We start from the raw sequence: 14,711 nt of genomic DNA, 5'->3' as shown, positions 1-14,711 counted from the left end.
GTTGTGCCATCTCTCTTAGAGGGTTTGGTTTCTCATACCTGCGCCACCTCTCTTAGAGGGTTTGGTTTTCTCATACCTGTGCCAGCTCTCTTAGAAAGTTTGGTTTTTGCTGTTGTGCCATCTCTCTTAGAGGGTTTGGTTTTCTCCGACTTGCGCCATCTCTCTTAGAGGGTTTGGTTTTCTCCGACTTGCGCCATCTCTCTTAGAGGGTTTGGTTTTCTCCAAATTACGCCAGCTCTTGTAGAGGGTCTGGTTTCTTCCTACGAGCCAGCATTTTTCGAGTGATTTGTTTTCTTGTTTGACTTTTTAATATCTGTGCCAGCTCTTTTCAAGTGTCTGGTTTTTTATGTGATTTTTTCCCTTATGCCGGCTCTCTTATGTCTGTTCTAAAATCCTGTTACTGTCTAGAGCCTTATTCTCGTTCATGAAAGAGTTCCTTCAGCATGCGCAGAGCGGTCTGCTTTCTTGATAGAACCAGCCCTCTTGTCAGCGTCAAGTTAAATTGATACATGTATCTCCTCCAGCGTTTTAAAGTAATCTAATCTCCTCAAGTACAAGCCATTTACTGACAAGGTAGAGGACAGAAATTCCCATGAAATCCAACACTCTCAGGTTGAGTCGTAATCCACCGTATCCAGTATTTGCAGCAAGGTCAAAGCCAAATTGTCCGTGAAACTATCAGGCGTGTATACTCTGGTACACACAGTTTACCGACGAGCTACAATAATATAGGAAGTTGTCATCAACTTTCGCCTTTTTCGAAGAAAATTTAGCACTATGAATAGTTCAATAACGCTTGGGATCAGGCATTCAGGCCTTGTACCTGTACTTGAGAGATAATAGATTCTAGGATGAAGCTACCAATATGAGTTCAAGAGAAAACCAATAATTTAAGACTTCGCAAAAGAGGCAGAAATCAAACTTGAATCAACCTAAGGGCTTTTCCTAGGGCGATGCTACACCACTGCGCAGAATAGTGCAAGAAGCCTGCTAGCAAGATATCCCCTGAACATGTTGGATGATGGATCCAAGTGGAGTATGTACCTACCTTACCTACTATGGTGATTCCTTGGCAACGGCGTCTGGGTTAGTCTCATCCGTGAATTTGATTGGTCTAGAAATGAAGGTACGGTGGACTATTTATACAAAAAGGACTTTTGGATTTTTTACTGTTTGCCACATGTATTACCTATTGCCACTACCTCCACACAACATTAAAAGTTGTATCAATATTGAATTCTTATATAGTAGGGATATCGAATTGAATAGTATCAATATCGAATCAAATTCTCATATAGTAAGGATATCGAATTGAATAGTATCAATATCGAATTCTCATATAGTAAGGATATCGAATTGAATAGTATCAATATCGAATTCTCATATAGTAAGGATATCGAATTGAATAGTATCAATATCGAACAAATCCTCATATAGTAAGGATATCGAATCGAATAGTATCAATATCGAATTCATATAGTAGGGATATCGAATTAAATNGTATCAATATCGAACAAATCCTCATATAGTAAGGATATCGAATCGAATAGTATCAATATCGAATTCATATAGTAGGGATATCGAATTAAATAGTAGTAATATATAATTCTTATAGAGGTATAGTAGTAGGATATTAAATACCACTATACTTATATATATTCTGAATATATAGTATAAGTGGTCGGGTATACCCTAAGTCTTAAATATATAAATTCGAACTACTCTGTACATAGGGGCACTACCTTAGTATATAATAATTTAATATTCCTACTATATAAGAATTCAATAATGATACTATTCGATTTGATATCCTTACTATATGAGGATTTGATTCAATATTGATACTATTCGATTTGATATCCCTACTATATAAGAATTCGATATTGATACTATTCGATTCGATATCCCTACTATATAAGAATTCAATAATTACTATTTAATAATTACTACTTTAATATTACTGCAGTGCGTGCGACCGTACTAAGGGGTGGTGTGGTGAGATGTAATCATTGTAAAAAAACCAAAAGTCCTTTTTGTATTAATAGTCCGCCGTAGAAGGCCTCCCTGAATTGGGCCACTGTTCCCAGGCTAAACCTTATGATCACAAGTTCACAACAATCCATTCCTCTGTAGTTAGAAAATGATGATAAAATGCTTCTACATCTGCGTTTTCCCTGTATTACTAACAACAATCCCAGCGAATCTTGAGATTTATCCGTTGTACTTGGAAACTACCTGTGGCTTATCAATGTCAAAGAACCATCAGTCAGTAGATAAATTTGGCAGGAACCTGACCTACTGGCAGCACAACAACTTCGAAGGAGGAGTTCCATCCAGCTGTTCTCACAGAATGTGGAGCAACCAGTATATCATGACCCAGTCCCGGGAGTTGCAATGATGCTAATTATCCTCTTGGATTATCTTTGTAGAAGACCATTAAAGAAGTAGTATCTTTATTTGACTTTTGTGTTGCTGCTCTCTCATGTAAATGTGGACCAAACCGTTATAATATAAGAACCTATGTCTCACGACTCAGAGAAATGTTAATACTTACTGTCCATCACAGGCAAGGTTATTAATTATAACTTAGTTCAAATGAGCTGAACTTTATCCACACCGTCATTCATCGACCAACTAACTCAGAAGTTTTGATTCATCTGGCTAAGCAACTATGGTGGTCTCTAGCTGCTAGTAAATGCTATAATATCAGAACTACCGCCACAGTATACGCCTCAAAGAGCCTCGTTTATCGATTAAGAGGCAGGTGATTAAGGTCTGTTATTGAGGTGCAATGGCGTCTGCAGTGAGAAATAAAACAAAGCGTTTGCATTGCTGAATATTATACTATTATGATTATGGATAGGTAGCCTTAGTCTGACGAGTACATCGTCCGGACGCCTTCTTAGCCTAGTGGTATTAAATTCTCTGCGATGGAGTCCAATGATCCCCTCAATATCTGCCACAAGAAGTGCCTCCATTCGTCTCTCATGCTTCGTTACTGTATCTCATGTTGGCATCTATGGTAAGGCAGAGTACCAGGTGTTACAGCACGCGGATGTGCTTCACATCGAAGATGTCGAAGGGACCAAAGCCATGCAATGTCAGAAAACCACTCTCCTCGAGAGTCATTCTCATCTAGGTAATCCCTTTAACCTTTGTCAGACTTTGGGAATGTAACGATGGCCACTTGTCGATGCGAGCCTATCAAGATGTACCTAACCTCTTATTAGAAACTGAGAGCTCTAATTTCACGACCGCTTGCGCCAGCACTTACGGGGACACTTCTTTCTCTTATCGGATCGCTTGGCCGATCCATGCTACCATCTCGATTCCCGTTTGCATCAGGTTTCCCACCGTCCTTCCGCAATTTCGCAAGATGAACGTTTTTACTTCAACAATGGCGAAGTTCTGACTGTCCCTCGGTGCTTCTCGTTTGGACGGCGCCATCTGTCTTTGCTACAATCCTAGCATTTCCCATCGTGACGGACACATTCTGTCTATCCGGATCCCAGCGCAGCCTCCTTGCTTTCTTGCCGTAATAGCTCAACACGTCGAGGAAATTTACAAGAGCCATGTTCACAATTTCCTCGTCATCTCTTCAAGGCGAACACGTGTTTCACTGAGTCGGGATGCGCCGCAGAGAAGTTGGATAGTCCGCCAGCCATGGTATCAATAGTTTGACTCCACTCCTCATGCGCAGAATCAAGATCATTCTGGTCTCAACGGCCATAGCTTTGCCGCCGATGAGTTTTCTTCCGTTGCCGTTGAATGTCCGTCTTTCTTTGACTTTGCTCTTGTCCTTGACAATATATTACCCGTAGGCGGGTCCGTCGGTGGTTTGTTTCTAATGTGGAGCTGAAACGATCGAGTTGAGGCAAACTTGCCGACATATATCTTCTCGTCATTGTCCGCGACGGCATTTTCTTAATATCGCGTAGATATTCCTTCCGCTGCTTATCGTCTTTCAGAGCTTTCTCTGTATCTTTATCGCCTTCCTTAAAACATGCGATATCCTGTTGAGCTATGGCGAGTCGCAAGCGAAGAGTGTCCTCAAATGGTATAGAGTCGCGAATCGAGACCAAGTCGAAGTGTGCTGATAATCTATGCCACCGGTAAGCTGTCTGTACGAGGAATGCCAGACCGCAGTCAAAGTGCCCGTCCGATGGGTTCGAGGGCACTTACTTGGGACTTGATATACCAGTGGAACCAACAACCTCAAAGTTGGCGCGAGGTGCAGATGCTACCTACTGGGAAATCCCGCCACTTTAAGAGTGTTGGAACTGTATCGTCAAGAGCTCGAAGGGAACCGTCGAAAAGTGCATAGAGGAAGATCGTGATGAGCGATGCAAGGTAAAAAAAGGACACTCGAAGTACAAAAGCAAATATGGTAGAGGCGGTTTTGCAAGTTATTTGAAGGCAATGTCTCGAGACTGTATCGACAAAAAGGTGACCAAGAGTGCCTTCCATTTTCGGAATATATTGCAGAGATTATTCTGGGTAGGAGGTACAGCCATTATACACTTACAGCAAAACGAGGAGGTTCTAAATACTCCATTATGGTGAATGGCATTAGTTCTTACCATAGAGCAAGTCATTGTAGGTCTTACGCATCACTGAGGGTCAGATGATTTATTCACGGCCTCAAAATGTAATGGTCATTTAAGGGACAGCAAACATATATAAAGAATCTGTTATTCACACCTTTAATGAGGCCAAGTTCCACAGTGTCGTCGGGCCCAAGGTTTCCGCTAGGTATCTTTTGAAGTCGAGTGATACTTCTCCTTTCAAGGGAATGATTGTGTGGCTGTACCTCACGTAGTTTTGAAGGCTGATACATACTCTCGTCTCAGTTGTTTTCCTCAAGATCATGCGATCTATTGTCAGTGGTTCAGTGATGCTGCCAGAGATCAACCATAGTCCTACCAAAGTGACCTCAGACTAGTTTCACAAAATGGCCCTTTTCCTGACTATAAAACCACATGGATTTTCAAAGACTATGCTCAATACTTCCAGTGGGTCATTCGGATATATCAGTACTTGACGTTGAAGAAGGTCACGTGCCAACCATGAACCCTGGCAATCCTTCAGCCCTAATTAAAGATGAAGGTATTGACATGGTGCAGTAACTATGAAAAGATCAGATTCCGCTTGAGAAGTACATATGCATTTGATTTTAGTCTCGGAGATACTCCCTGACGGGCTGGAATGTGTCAATGTAAATATCATTAGTGCACTAAGCTTTTATTATGAGAATTGTTATATATATTCAAAGGCAGATGGTTGTTGCACCTCGCTGGCGACCGGAACAAAGCACAGCATTAATTCTTAGCTCTCAATGCTACTTCATGCAGAGGATATCTATAACCTAGTACGCTACTTTAAATTCTGACAGGAATTCCCAGTAAGTCATTCGTATCTAAGGTTAAGTGGGTCGCTGGAAGGGCGTCTGCTGTCGACCCACCACTGCTGATAAATCGTCTTGTCATCTTTCCTCTCCCCAACTCTGCTTTTCTGACATACACATCATTTTAAGTAGATCAGAAGCAGAAAGTCAAGCAATGGCCGCAAACCAAGAACTAGCCGACTACCACCTTATTGGGCTCTTCACCCGCTATTCGAGTACGCCTACACCCTCACTCGTCTCCACTTGTACAGCCAATTGCTAAACTGATCATTTCAGGCTGGACTGCTCGCGTCGAAATAGTCTTGGAGTATTTCCAAATTCCATATACAGAGCAACAAATCAAAGTTGACGATGTCCGTTGTCCCGTTCCTTCAATCATCCAAACACTAACCGAAACCAGATCCGCAAATTCTCCCCCTCAGGACTCGCCCCCCTGCTCGAATGCCGTTCTTTGAGCTCAACGCTGCGCATAAATGACTCGCTCGCCATCTGCGAGTTTCTCGCAGAGTCAAACCCCGGCCTTAGCCTGTGGCCGCGGGACCGCCTCCTCAGAGCCATGGCGCGCAGTGTCGCGGCCGAAATGCACTCTGGTTTCACAGCGCTGCGAAACACGTACCCCACGAACTTCGTAGTGCGGTATACGGGCAATATTCCCGTGCCTGAGGCTGCCAAGAAAGATATCCAGCGTCTATTTACGATCTGGGATAATGCGCGACAGGCAGCGAAGTCACGGCTCGCTGAGCTGGGCGAGAAAGATGAGGGGTTCCTGTTTGGGGGGTTTAGTATTGCGGATGCGTTCTTCGGGCCGGTGCTCTGGGTATGTTTCAACTTGCTTGTTTACTGTGTTTATTCTTGAGTGCTTGAACCAGTGGCTAAATTATGGCTCGAACAGCGCTTCCGCACGTACAATCTCCCCCTCGAGGGCGCCAGCGCTGATGTGGTGAAGTGGATGGAGACGATGTGGAATGATCCGGCCATGCAGAATTTGGCGCACAAGTATTATCGTCAGGCGGAGCTACCGGAGACCCATATGGAGCGGTATGAGAATATCTTCCGTGATCGTGAAGATATTCAGTATGGAAGGTTTCCGGAGGATTGGAAGTTTACTGTCCCTGGAAGGTCGTGACGGCCAACCAGTTCTCTTTTGAATACAGGATCAGTCTGGCTGATCCAGAATCGTTCGTCATAACACAAGAGTTATATAAATAGGCTCCTGCTCATCTACCACCCTGAGACAGCAGGACATTCTTGAATATGGTATAATTCGATTCCCCCCTTGTATCCAGCACCGCAAAGACAATCTCCTCAAACACTCCATCCCACTCCGTCTCCTGCAAAACCTCCTTGTAAATCCTGGCAACCTCATACGGTGGATTCCTGAACGCCCCACAGCCCATCGCCCCAAGCACACAATGCGAGATTCCATTCTCAGCAAGAACCCGAAAGACCTGGCGCATCTTGTTCTTCAAAACCAACTCATCATTCGAATTGGCTGAACACAAAGTTAGCCTCATACCAAAACCCTACAAAAAGGAGAAATAACATACCAAAATGCCTCCCATCAGCCGTCAACGCCGGCCTCCTCAACGCCGCCAAACTCACCACCCCAACAAGAAACTTCTCCTCGTCCCGGTACAGCCGACACCCGCTCGCAACCTCATCCCGGAAGACCACCACAGCTGGCGACCACACAGCCCCATACACCGGCAGCGGGTAGTACTTTCGGTCAAGCGTCGCCGCCAGCGTACTCCGCAGACAGAGCGCCTCCTCCTGCGCCAGCGCCCCGTTCAACCACCCTCCGCCGGGATTACGCTCGCTCGCCATATTGAGGACACCCACCCTGGCTCTGCCGGCTGTGCGCTGCAGGATGTCCCGCGCGGCGGTGAAGCTGTCCTGGCCTGTGACGCTAAGCAGCGGTCTCCGGGCTGCGCTGTTGGAGATGGGTTTGATGGGTGGGAGGAGGTGAGGGTGGGTGCGGGAGGCCTGCGAGGCGCCTGTTGTTGCTTTGATGACGTACTCGGTTAGAGAGAGGGTTTCGGCGGCGAGGCGCTGGCGTTGCGCGTTGTTGGGGGGTTTCGGGATGGACATTTTGCGCGTGAGGTTTTGCGTGGTTGTTTGTGCTGAGTTGGTTGTGTAGATCGTGCTCTTATATATTGGGGGTCAGAAGACTTATGTGACTTGAATCAGGAGCGAGAGAAATGACTCAAAATGCATGGCTGTGGCGGTGCTGATCTGCTAACAGGCAGCCCAAGCTTGTATACGAGGTGTCGTGACTCGTGAGTCAGGAGTGCAACTTGCCCCAGCAAGGCTGTGTGCGCCTCGTGTGTGCAGATCCGACGTGGAAGTAGAAACCTCAATCGAACCGAGGCCGTACAAGCTGAACCATTAAACGCGTCCTGCGATGTTTGCGGGTCTGTTACGTGAGAGTTCGGTTTTACTGCTCCCAAGGACACCGCTAATGCTGGCCGCAAGAGTGAAGGTACCATAGATTGGAACTTGCTAGAGCTCAGCTCGCGCCCGTACGGTACAATGTTCCAGTCGAGTTCATATTAGATCCCCATAAACTGTCACAGATACATGAATCATGATTGAAGCAGTAAATAACAGAGATCACTTGACGAAAGATAATCCCACGACCAGGGAAAATTGGTAAATGACCTCGGTCATCGCAGGTTCGCTGTACATTATGAGGCAGCTGTACACTGCTGAAAGGGCTAACAAAATTCGACAGATGGCAAGTATAAGATAAAAATGACAAACGCCATGAGTTGCTGCAGCTCGACAGTCCTACGCCAGAAATATGCGTCTCAAATCACGTCAACTGAAAAGAAACCGAACCCTTCATTAAAAATTCATAACCCAAAGCGCCGTATCTACTCGTGCGACATGCAATGCCGAGTCATAGAGAAAGGGTAAAAGAGAAACTAAGTCGTGCAGATCGTGTACCGGAGCTCGAAAGGATGAGTCGATGCCTAGCAACTCACAAGGTTGATATGGTTATCATGAAGCGCAGCGCAGGCAAGAATGGTACGATGTGGGTGGAAGGCAGTGCTGGCAATTGGGGAAGAGCGGTTGTGATGCAGGAAGCTTGAGTATGGTTCAAACGTGGACAGATATGTTCCATCCATGTTGAATGTCTTGACCTCATGGCGATTCGTGCCCCTTTTATTCAATCGGTCAATTAAAGAACTAGAGAGCATCCAGAAGCAAAGGAGAAGCACATACACCATGAATACGGGAGCGTGCTCGTGTACACTCAACATCCTAAGGGTATCTTTAGTGGCATAGATGGTCGAGATAGGGTCATCCATGCGGAGATCCCACAATCTGATCTCGCCATTCCGACTGCCGGAAACCAACTCCCTCAATCCACCTCGTTGCATGTGAACATTGGTGATCCACTGTTTGTGCTCACGCCAAACCTTGACCATCGAGGTCGTAGGCTTTAGACGCTGATCAAACACGCGGACTGCACCGTCGCCGAATCCAGCCACAAAGATGTTCCCTGCAACCTGGTCGGAAGTAAGGGAGGTAATGCAAGAGCCTGAGCGTGCAGGGATGTCCTGTCAACACCTGCGTCAGTAGTCACCCAGTAAGCCAGAGGTCAGGAGAGCATACGTTGGTGCAGACTTCAGTGGCCGCGTTCCAGACACGGATCACCTTCACATCTCCAGCAACCAGTGCTTTGCCTTGGCCTTGCTGCCAATCGAAGACCAAACCAGCATTTCTATTGCTTGGAATTAGTTCCGGCAAAGCGCGGAAAGCTGTCACTATCTCCACCTCCTTTGGAGACTCGTAATTTCTGAATACTTTGAGCACCCCGTCGGAGGAGCCCGTCATCAACAACGCTTGATCGTCTTCATTGATGTAGCGAATTTCGTTGATCCTGGAGCCCGGGGGGTTCCCGTTGGAAAACCTATTGAGACGCTTGTGTCTCTGCCAGTCCCAGATTCTGAAAGGTAAATAAAATTAGCACCAAGACACTAATCTGCGCCAGTCTTACTTACGCGATCGTGTCCCGATCATCCGCAACTGCGAGGTGATCCTCAAATTGATGGAAACACATCTTCAGGGGCTGACTGGTATTAGTAAGCAGGGCCAAAGAGTTATCCCAGCGACTGCTGCCTGCTTTTCCCTTGAGGGGCTGCGTTTCCGTGATAATCTTCTCGTTGCGGCTACGTCTCCAGAGGCGCTCGTTGTAGTCGGCGCTACCGGGTTCGTCGGGCTCATTGGGCTTCATCTGGGGCTCACGGAAATACTGAAGATGAGTAAGAAAATGTTCATAGATGCGGGTGTACTGTTCGAAAATCAAAAGGAGAAGGCCTGGGGTTACCTCTGTGGACCAATCAAGAAACCGACTCATAAGGGGTATCACGGGGGCCAGAGATGGGTCTCGGGGTTCGAAACCGCGCGAGGTTGGAATCGGAGCCAGGTGATAAGCTGCCGCGGGAGCGACCTGGTCGTTGACTTCCGGAGGGCGGGTCCATTCGGGAGGAGCACGTCCTCGAGGGGTGACGGGCATGCGGCTCTTTGTGGGCGATGTGACGCTCTGCGATGATTGTTGCTCGGTCTGGGAGGGTCCACCGAAAGCAAGATTCTTGAGTGAAGCGGCCACACTGGCTGTTCTTTTAATGCTCAACGACAAGTATCCTTCCTGTTTGGGAGCAGTCGTCTGGGAAGGGGGAGCTGGTGGAGGTGCGGCCTTTCTCGATTCCGCTCTTTCGCGAACTTGTAATTTCTGTGACAACCGGCCAGTGAGTTCCATAATTTCCTTTCGGACCTTATCAGTAAGCGACGCCATGGGAGATGCTAGAAGGGCGAGGTGAATGTAGTCAATAATCGTGCTAGCATCTTGCGCAATATCAGGATGTGGATCAACAGAGAGTATAAGAAGTTGTTTCCAGATCGTGCCGAACGTGGTATTCTGCGACAGCTTCTGTGATTTGTTACTTGGACTGGCAGCTCCATTCTGCACATCTTCCAGCGTGAAGCCTCGAGAGCCGTCGTGCTCTAATCGAAGGAGAAGGGTTTGCTTCTCGTCCTGGAACTCTTCATACGCGGCGACCAGGAATTTGTTCTGGTAGCGTTTGACAAAGGTCGAGAAGAAAACAAGGAGTTCCTTTCTCACCAAGACACTACCGTCTGATGCCATGGGCAGCACAGCCAACGCCAGAGATTCTTCAATCTGCGCAACCTGATCTGTCAAATCAGGGATGCCCAAGAACGTGGTCGCTGCATGGAGCATTGCCGCCCTGACCTCAGGAACGGGGTCGAAATTGAGCTCACAGAGTCTTGCGGGTGCAGCACACCGGATTCCCATCCACTTAGCCTCAGGAAAGTCGGACCAAAGCATGCTGATGCAGAGACATGACCATTGTCGGAGTAAAGGATTTTCCACATCAGTCAAATGCTTCAGACAAGAGTCAAAAAGCTCGCCAGAAAGGCACACATTCTGTCCCTGAGGATAGTTCTTACAGAATATCGAAACAATGAAAGCACACATTGCTCGGTGCTCACTGGCGTTACCCACCGGGATGGGTGAGGAAGGGTTGAGGATAGAGATGAAATAATGGATCCCATTATCCTTCAACAGATCGTTCTGAACAGTGTGATCCACTGCCATAATCCGCGCCCAAATGAACACCATGACAGGTTTCAACTCCTGGGCTGCTGACTGTAGCAGTTTGACGACATACGGGAAGATACCGATGCTCAAAGCGAGATGAACAGCCCACGGTCCCAAGTCGAGAAACTTGCTCAAGAGGATGAGGGCCCTTAGTCGATGTGCCTGACTAAGTAGAACTTGCAGAACGATAGGGAGTTGATCCGGCGGGTTCTTTTCGGTCGGTCCGGACGAGAGGTAGACTTCAAAAGCAGTGAGTTGCTCCGCAAAAAAGGTGGAATGTTGGTACTCGTATTGTCTGCGGCCTTCTTCATGGTCAATGAGAGCTGGTAGCTGAGATAACACCATCTCAACAGCAAGATCCCAGCTTTTCCAAAGCGGATGATGATGAGTCTCTGGGAGTTCGGGTGAGGATATCGGATGACACTTGTAAGTGCGCATGATGCGCTCGCTGAGAAGAAAATTCCTGAAAAGCGCAGCCACCATCAAATCTTGTCGGAAAAGCTTCTTGAACAATGCCCGTGGCAATGTGTTCCATGCAATGGTGTCAGTGATTGCGGTGAAAATCCAGTTCAACTCGCCGAGAGGGCTTCTGCGGTCCTGCAAACGACCAGGGACTCTGAATTCGTCGATTGAGAGGTTCGTCTGGAGAGGATTCTGCAGAATGAAGTAGCGCAGTGCGATTTCTATGGGTGTGGTTAGGCAGCAGGTGAAAAGGTCTGCGGGAAGATCGGGATTGGTAGGCAGTGACTCGTTCTTCTGACAAGCTGCCAGAAGGATGCAATCCCCGTAGTTTTGAACAACAGCGTTCGGGTCACGCTTTTTGGCTTCAAGGTTCTCCTTTTCGTGTTTCTCCACGAAAGTGTGGAAATTCTGCACAATGTTCCCGGCATGGGAAACATCAAAAACGAAGAGACTGGGGCCAGCGAGCCAGGATTGCAAATCATACAAACTGACTGGAATGTACTGAGTATAGTTCTTGTTGAACACCCAGATTTCTCCCGATTGCGTAGGTAAGGGAACACCGTGACCGTTGTAGTGAAAAAGAACTCTCTCGTCCTTAGCGTTACGACGCAGGGATATGCAGAACTTTTTCGTCTCATCAACTGAAGGGTCAAGATACTGCTTGTACCTAGTTCTTAAGCTGAGAGTTTCGTACTGCTCTTGCAACTTCTTTCCAATCTGCTCCATTATCTTGTTCTGGCCACCGCCCGTGGTCGATGTAGGATCCACCCAGCATTCTAGCTTGGCTGATGGGTTTGTCTTCACCACGTCAGGAGGGTCGACGCCGATGTTCAAGCAGATGGCGAGGGCAGCCGAAACTGTCTTCAAGCGATCCTTCATGCGCCAATCCTGACTGGGCCAGCTTCCAACTGGGTCTCTTGGAATGCCGTTCGTATCGTGCCGCTTCTCCGTGAAGTACATATAAAAGTTCTTGAAAGAGTCAGCCAATCATCCGGGCCCAATGAGGATGGTGAAGTCGCGCCGCGCCGCCTGCTTACCGAGTGTAGAACCTTAAGATACTCGCTCGAGGTGTACTCCTCCTGCCATCCATGTCGCATGGCGAAGTCTTCTTCCTCATCGGCAACCGCGGACTTGTCGAATCCCAGTCTCGGCCCATAGTCACTTCGAGCCCTTTTCAGAGCTGCTGTCGGTCTTCCGCTTGAGTCTGAAGCCCGATCTGAAGTCAACCGAGGACTGGGCTCGAAGACTGCCGAATTATCTCCTGTTGATGAACTGGCTGGTCGGTGAAGCGACGATAAAGATGGTTGCGAATGTTCAACGGTGGTGTAAGATCTGTGGTGGCCTGAGGAGGGCGCGGGCGACTTGTCGCGCGGAGGGATATAAGTGTCCAAATCCGGACCGAAAGCGACACGGACAGACTTTTGATTCTTGCGTGGTTCAACTTGAAGGCTGGTCGCCTGCGGTTTCGCTGCAATGTCTTGCTCCATATTGATGGTGGGATCCCTCATGGTGCGTAAGAGGTGATCATCTTCTGAATGGCGTCACCGTAAGAAAGGAGGGTCTGAATATCAAAATTGCGCTTAATCAGCCACCTGTCATATCGCTAAGTACTATGTCTGCTATGACAATGTCCGCAGACTCCAAAGTGAATTTTTTGCCAGCGGGTAGCAGAAATGAATTCCTACCTTGTACTCCGTAGATGATTATCATACCTCCTCCGGGAGCCAGTCCAAACAGGAAGTCCTCACTCGACAAAGGGACGGTTTCCCTGGAATATCCGGAATCAAGTCAACAAGATAAATGAGTGCAAGCTTGCCCACAAGTCCGTAACAAGTAAGCTCAATCCCGGCCCACAGCGTTACAAGCAGCTGTCTGTCGCCGTGGTTGGGAGTGAACGAGGTTCATAAGCTCCGGCGGTGATGTCTTGGCGGGGGAGATAGTGGAACATTACTTAATCCGGTCCCCATCTTCCTCCTAAGGTAGTCTGCCGGCATTAGCATTATTACATCACAGATGCACAGCGACTCAAATACTCGGGTTTTGGTGCTAGTATTGCTGAGTGAGGAAGAAAGTACTGTCCGCAATGTGTACTTGGAAAACCGCGGATCAACATTTTACTTTTGATTCTTATTTTAGAAGTTTGACCTCGAGTGCAGTCCGACAGTGTTCTATGTTCTGCTGTTGTAGGACCATAATCTGACTCCGTCCTGTACGAGCCCCTATGTAGTATCTCCGTACTACGTGGTTGGAAACGTATGAAGAAACTGAAAGTATTATGATGATGCTATCTCTAGTGCTACGTACAGGCAGTCTGGGAAGATGTAGGGAAGTCGTACGTCACGTGATGGACATGTGACACCCTATCAATCGGGAGCTCGACTGCGCAAAGATCTCTCGGTTTAGACGAAGCTTCCCATACAGGATATGTATTTCTGAAACTACCTTGCTCTTCTTGCGAGTGCATCATGATTTTCTCGAGTATCAATGCCGTCGTGACAGGGATTATAGATGACACGTGCATCGAGACCGAATACAAAAGGCTAACACAAACAAGGCGCCACTAGTGTTGAGAGCAAGAGCATAAAACGGTCCGCCTGCAAAATTATTACCAAGGTAGATAGTAGACAGGCTCACGGAGTACTAGGTGCCTACCTAATAGTAATAATATTAGGAGCAGGAGACGCCCAAAGCCCTCGATCCTCGAAGCAGACAGAGTGGAATTCCATCTCATTGTTAGCTTATATGTTCTCCATCATCCCTTTCCTAGGTACCTCTTTGCTTCTGTCAGGGGGGACTAAATAGAATATGCGGCCGCTGATAGGCCCAACAACCCTGCGAATCCCCTCCCAACCTCGCGTTGGTACCTGAATTTTGAATCCAGGAACCCCCAATTAGATTAATTCGTGATCCCCTCCTCCCCGTCCATGGGACATGGAATGATGCAAATAGAGAGGCACATAGGTAGACAGATGATCACGATGTTCATCATCTCTTGATTTGCTTCTCCACCTCTTTGCAACGGCCCAAAGAGAGCAGAGGTACTTTAGTGAGATCGTCCTCACCAATTGCTTTAAGGGTATGATCTTCCCTGATTCGTAGGTCGTCATGATAATGATACGTAGTAAATCTTTGCGGCCATGAGCACACATTGCAAAGTAAGGTAGGTTGCTCGCTCCTCATAAATTAGGATGCATCTTAGGCAAGGATTCGACATGGACT

General features: G+C 47.3%; 3 protein-coding genes across 3 annotated transcripts; 1 reads left to right on the top strand and 2 right to left on the bottom strand.

Moving 5' to 3' along the window:
- Positions 1-5,558: 5,558 nt before the first annotated feature.
- Aspvir_001435 (glutathione S-transferase) lies at positions 5,559-6,530 on the top strand (the record flags this gene model as incomplete). Its single annotated transcript, XM_043266557.1, has 4 exons — positions 5,559-5,619; positions 5,681-5,757; positions 5,805-6,221; positions 6,297-6,530. 4 exons carry the CDS (start codon positions 5,559-5,561, stop codon positions 6,528-6,530), a joined length of 789 nt encoding a protein of 262 aa, XP_043122492.1.
- A 91-nt stretch (positions 6,531-6,621) lies between these two features.
- Positions 6,622-7,492, bottom strand: Aspvir_001434 (uncharacterized protein; the record flags this gene model as incomplete). The annotated part of the gene is made up of 2 exons (XM_043266556.1): positions 6,622-6,896; positions 6,952-7,492. The coding sequence occupies 2 exons, from the start codon at positions 7,490-7,492 to the stop codon at positions 6,622-6,624; spliced, it is 816 nt and encodes a 271-aa protein (XP_043122491.1).
- An 884-nt stretch (positions 7,493-8,376) lies between these two features.
- On the bottom strand, positions 8,377-13,000 carry Aspvir_001433 (ubiquitin-binding TORC1 subunit KOG1; the record flags this gene model as incomplete). Its single annotated transcript, XM_043266555.1, has 6 exons — positions 8,377-8,566; positions 8,630-8,967; positions 9,023-9,356; positions 9,412-9,662; positions 9,738-12,461; positions 12,530-13,000. 6 exons carry the CDS (start codon positions 12,998-13,000, stop codon positions 8,377-8,379), a joined length of 4,308 nt encoding a protein of 1,435 aa, XP_043122490.1.
- Positions 13,001-14,711: the final 1,711 nt, after the last annotated feature.

The sequence above is a fragment of the Aspergillus viridinutans genome, assembly GCF_018404265.1.
Source record: "Aspergillus viridinutans IFM 47045 DNA, scaffold_1, whole genome shotgun sequence".
Classification (NCBI taxonomy): Eukaryota; Fungi; Ascomycota; class Eurotiomycetes; order Eurotiales; family Aspergillaceae; genus Aspergillus; species Aspergillus viridinutans.
The sequence above is the reverse complement of the archived record's forward strand: the minus strand, read 5'-3'. Positions and strand labels throughout refer to the sequence as shown.